This window comes from Mus caroli, chromosome 2 (assembly GCF_900094665.2).
Source record: "Mus caroli chromosome 2, CAROLI_EIJ_v1.1, whole genome shotgun sequence".
In the NCBI taxonomy this organism is placed as follows: domain Eukaryota; kingdom Metazoa; phylum Chordata; class Mammalia; order Rodentia; family Muridae; genus Mus; species Mus caroli.
This window is the reverse complement of record NC_034571.1, coordinates 82,191,952-82,197,693: the sequence shown is the minus strand read 5'-3', so window position 1 is coordinate 82,197,693 and position 5,742 is coordinate 82,191,952. Positions and strand designations below refer to the sequence as shown.

At 36.1% G+C, this 5,742-nt stretch overlaps 1 protein-coding gene across 1 annotated transcript; it reads right to left on the bottom strand.

The window, feature by feature from the left end:
• Nucleotides 1-3,881: 3,881 nt before the first annotated feature.
• LOC110290267 (olfactory receptor 5D18-like) lies at nt 3,882-4,881 on the bottom strand. Its single transcript, XM_021156773.1, has one exon. The coding sequence runs from the start codon at nt 4,863-4,865 to the stop codon at nt 3,900-3,902; it is 966 nt and encodes a 321-aa protein (XP_021012432.1). The 5' UTR covers nt 4,866-4,881; the 3' UTR covers nt 3,882-3,899.
• Between the last annotated feature and the right edge of the window lie 861 nt (nt 4,882-5,742).

Genomic DNA, 5,742 nt, shown 5'->3' with positions numbered 1-5,742 from the left:
CTGAGTTTCAGTGGTTAGAGCACTCTCTGCTGGCAAGCTCTCCTCTTTCAGGGAAGGTGCACAGATATCTGGTGTTTGGACCTCCTCCTGGCCGAAGAAGAAGGCCCAAAACAGGACCTTTCCCAGATGTTGTGTTGCTTTGGCAGGTCACAGAAGCTTCAGCTTCTGTGGTGCACACTCTCACCTGTGCAGACTAAGTTCCTAAGTTCGGTGGAGTCCCTGAACCAAGATGGTGCTCCCTGCTCCTGAGGCAGAGGGCTCCCGTGCAGGGCTGACTCCTGTCCTCCCCAGCTGGGAGGGTGGCCGGATGTCTGTGGCCCGAAAAGGGTGCTGCCTCAGTGGCTCTGTGGCTCCCGCCTGTCCCAGAAGCNGTCTGCTTCTGTGGTGCACACTCTCACCTGTGCAGACTAAGTTCCTAAGTTCTGCAGAGTCCTGGAACCAAGATGGAGCTCTCTGCTCCTGAGGCAGAGGGCTACCGTGCCGGGTGGACTACTGTCCTCCGGCTGGGAGGGTGGCCCGATGCCTGTGGCCCAGACAACCAATTCTAAAACAACTTTCATATTACTTTACAATGCATATACAATGAAAATCTGTTCATCATTATTTTAAAATTTATATCAAAACATTTTAATAATTACCACATATATAAAATAACTTAATCAAACAATATCTTTATTGAGCTTTTATAACATATTACAAATGATATACTTGTACATTTTTACATTTTTCAAAATATATATAAATGTATTTGATCCGTTAGACTAATTATCAATTAAATTTATATACATTCCTACTGGGTGCTTGGAAGGATGCTTGCAGATGATAGTTCAAGCAAGTGGTTCAAAGAGGTAAAATTTGGTTTTATATCATCCATGAGGAATAGGACTTGATGATTTTTCTCTCTTTTAAGTACTATTCTTTAAGCAATAAGTTTATAATATTTCATATCACTATCCACTTTTTATTTAAAATAAACTAGAATTATTTGGACAAAGACTCTGATTTTCACAAAAAAAATCAATAAAAGTTTATTCAGTGCATTGTAATATTTCTGACATCATTTAAATAGACTAGTATTGTATAATACAGGCTAGGTAGACATATATGAACATGCAGTCAATCATTTAGAAGAGTTTAAGAGTCTATCATTAACTATTGCACTTCCTAAAAGTATATTTAAGATGATAAAATCATCTCCTACTAGTTTCTATTCAGGTCATTTACATGATTTATTGGAGAATACATGCACACCACAGAGGAAGAAAATCATGAAAGTTGTAACAATTTTGCTCAGTAAAACAACTATTAGATTTTTACCACAGTATTACATTCTTACCCCATGATTTCATTTGTGTCTTTTATCTTCTGAATAAAACTTCTTTTGCCTCAAATACATCTCTAATAATTCAGTCCTCATGCTTATACAGTCATGTTGGTGAGACTTTATGGGTGTTCCTTCTGAAATTTCCAGGAGGCACAATCTCCTGGACACTTCTTTATCCTCTGTCTTTTACAATTTTTTCTGCCCCCTTTCACTTTAATGTTACCTGAATCTTAGGAGTAAGTCAACCCCATAGGAAGAACAACAAAATCAACCAACCAGACTCCCCAGAGCTTGCATGGACTAAACCACCAAACAAAGGCAACGTTTGGAGCTGAGACAAAAGGATGGACCATCTAGAGACTGCTATATCCAGGGATCCATCCCATAATTAGCCTCCAAACGATGACACCATTGCATACACTAGCAAGCATTTGCTGAAAGGACCCTGATATAGCTGTCTCTTGTGAGACTAGGCCGGGGCCTAGCAAACACAGAAGTGGATGCTCATAGTCAGCTATGGGATGGATCACAGGGCCCCCAATGGAGGAGCTAGAGAAAGTATCNAAGGAGCTAAAGAGATCTGCAACCCTGTAGGTGNAACAACATTATGAACTAACCAGTACCCCGGAGCTCTTAACTCTAGCTGCATATGTATCAAAAGATGGCCTAGTCAGCCATCACTAGAAAGAAAGGCCCATTGGACATGCAAACTTTATATGCCCCAGTACAGGGGAACGCCAGGGCCAAAAAGTGGGAATGGGTGGGTAGGGGAGTCGGGGGTGGGAGGGTATGGGGGACTTTTGGGATAGCATTGGAAATTTAATTGAGGAAAATACGTAATAATAATAATATATATATATATATATATATATATATATATATATATATATACATATATATATATATAAAAGAGTACACATAAAGCAACTCATGACTCCAGCTGTAAATGAAGCAGAGGATGGCCTTGTTGGGCATCAATGGGAGGAAAGGCCCTGAGTCTAGTGAAGGCTGGATGCCTCAGTGTAGGGGAATGCCAGGGAAGGGAGTGGGTAGATGGGTGAGTAAGCACCCCCATAGAAGCCGGAGGTGGTGTGGGGGTGGGATAGGGTGTTTCTGGAGAGGAAACTGGGAAAGGCAATAACATTTGAAATGTAAATAAATAAAATATCCAATAAAAGAAAAAAAAAAAAGAAGAAGAAGAGACTGCTTTGTTGACATACACATTGGGACTCTGTATTTTAATTTCTTCTGGTTTCTGGTAATGGCTTCCCACTGTTGCCAAGAGTTCTATTTTGTTTTGGATAGGAAAGTTGTACAATCTGAACAATTCCGTAAAAATAAACCAAAAAACAAAACAAAAAATACTTCATCTCTGATTTTCATTACCAATTTTGAAAGAAAGAATAACTTTAATTTAAATTTAAATGCTCTTCAGAAGTCTACTTTTTCTCAATCTCGTTGAAAATCTTAATTGTATTCAGTTTGCACTTATTTATTATCAATACTAATTCTGTATTCCTGGGGCCATTATTACATCTATTCTTTTTTTTTTAACCTTCTAAATCGGATATTTGTCTTTATTTCTTATTTGATGGATATAGCAAACAATGGTGTGGTTAAGGATTATTGTTATTTATTTGTTAAAATCCCATATTTTTACCATTTGCTTTATATTCATATATGCATGTCTATCATTAACTGAATTTGTTAACTTAAAGCACAAATGAATATATTTGAAAATTTCATAGGCTTCAGGCATATTATGAAATTGTCCCTCAGCTTTTCTTTTTTTTTAATCAATTATTTCAATCTTTTTCATATCTTCTCACCCAACTTTGAAATATGTTTTCCCCTATCGTCCTGTTTTGATTGCCCATCTAGTCTTTGGGGTAGTTTGTGTTCTGTGGTAAGCATTGCAGGGAGCCACATTATTAAGAAGAAACTGATTATTCCTTTCCTAGAAGCTATCAAATGACAATTAGTTCATTATATGGTTAATGACAGACTTACGTTTCTACATTTTTTTCCATCATGCTGGGATTTGGTCTATCTGGAACTCGCCCAGGTCTTGTAGAAGCTATCAGAGTCATTGTAGGTTCTTATGTGATCTCTCATATAAAATTGTGTAACATTAGTAAAATAGAGATACATACAGTAGAAAAGGGATTTGGTCACACAGTTAATTCCAAAAAGAATTGCAGTACTTTACTAATGCATATATAATGAAAACCTGTTTATTTAAAATATATATGAAATTATCATAAGTCCTTCAAAAATCTTGGCTCCTTGTGGTGTCATAAAGAAGGGGTATAGTAAAAATGCTCTTATGTAATATAAAGTAACCTTGCTGATAGTTATACTTAAATATTATAATGAGACTGTAAACTATAATGCTATTTTAATTTTGGAGATAGAATAAAAATAATTTGTGATTGCTAATTGATTAATGAAAATTGATACAGAGACCATGGAATTTTCTTTAAAATGAGGTTATTTCTGTTCAGTTGAAGAAATAATGAATGTTAATATGATCTTAAAATTAAAATGCTTTAAAACCCCTGTACTTATGCAAGGATCAATGTACTTTAGAGGATAAATGGGGGAGAGCTATAAATTTAATCTTCATGATTTTTATGATTGTGTCCTTCACATCTTTATTTCTCATACTGTAAATCAAAGGGTTGAGCATGGGGATCACCAGGGTATAAAACAAAGAGGCCACTTTGAATGTGAGCTGGGAGTTCTTTGAGTTGGGTACAGAGTAGAGAAACAGGATAGTACCATAGAAGATAGTGATGGTAGTCAGGTGTGAAGCACAGGTATAGAAAGCCTTTTGGCGGCCCCTGGAGGATTGCATCTTGAGTATGGTGACAAGGATGAACACATATGACAGAAGGATGATGAGAAGAGTACTAAGAGCATTCACAGTAGAAAGTGAGAAGAGAAGTATTTGATTAACATGAGTATCAGAGCATGAAAGAACTAGAAGTGAGGAGAACTCACAAAAGAAATGATTAATTGTGTTGATACCAACAAAAGATAACTGGATAATAGAACATGTCATTGTCAAGGAACATATGAGTCCCCATGCATATGATCCCATGACTAGACTGATGCAGAGTTTCTGAGACATGGCTACTGTGTAAAGCAGTGGTCTGCAGATGGCCACAAATCTGTCATAGGCCATAATCACTAATAAAATGGTTTCAGTTACCACAAAGATAGCAAAGAAAAAATATTGTACTATACATTCTAGAAACGAGATGGCTCTATCTCTTATTAAAAGATTCACCAGCATCTTGGGAGCAATGACAGAGGAATAGCAGAAATCCACAAAGGAGAGGTGGCTGAGGAAGAAGTACATGGGAGTGTGCAGTTTGGGATTAATTCTGATTATGACAATCATGCCAATATTTCCTACCACAGTGATGCTGTAGATGGTGAGAAACACCAAGAAGAGAGGCATCTCAATTTCTGGGTAATCTGAGAAGCTCAATAGGATGAACATGGCCCCACTGTTATTTCCATATGTCAGTAACATGGCTTGTCTTTTCCAGAATATGTAGTTTATTCTACAAGTTAATAAAGAAGAGAATGAGTGATATAGGAATTTGTTATAGTTCTTAGATTAGAAAGCAAAATACTCTTTGATAATCTGGATTTTGGTATGTCAGAGAAACTAAGATCATACATTATAAAAATTCGAAACCATTTTTACAGCTTATTAAATGTAATACAATTACTGAGTTTAATTAATGCTAGATTGTAAGTTTTAGTGTTTATAATTTCAAGAACATGAAATTATATCATCTTCATCTCCAGTTACTTTTATAACTTTAAAAAAAGTCTATCTTTTTCATTGTTTATATTCATAAACTATTAACCTATATAATACATTATTTCTTCCTTGTAAACTTAATTTATAACATAACATATAGTCACACATATATAAATTGATATGTATATATTTGTTATTCCATATTGGATCTAAATAAGTGCATATCTGATACAAGAAAGGAACTGTTTGAAAATAGTCTTAATGACTTTTATAGGAAATATATTCACTAATTTTCTATATTGCCTAAAGAACACAAACATAGAATAGAATAAAAGGACATTATACTTTCTGGAGCAGAGAAGACAGATCAGACTGTAGAGTACTTTCCAAATGGGTCTGCACACCTCGTGAGGGTCAGTCTAATTAGCTAGGTTTAAATATCATAAGCTGCGACTGGGAGATGAACATAGGTAGATCTGTGTGACTTGCAGGCTAGTCATCATAGCCTTATGATCTTTGATTCCAAGGTGTATTGTATCTAAGGAACATTTCTGGAGTAATCCTGTGGCCTCTACACACATGTGAATATGTACGCTCATAAACACATACGCACAAGTGACAGAGGCAGGGATAGAGTGAA

What these genes read in the sequence shown, in the direction of transcription:
- LOC110290267 (XM_021156773.1), bottom strand. Translation starts at nt 4,865, where the DNA reads ATGTTACTGACATATGGAAATAACAGTGGGGCCATGTTCATCCTATTG.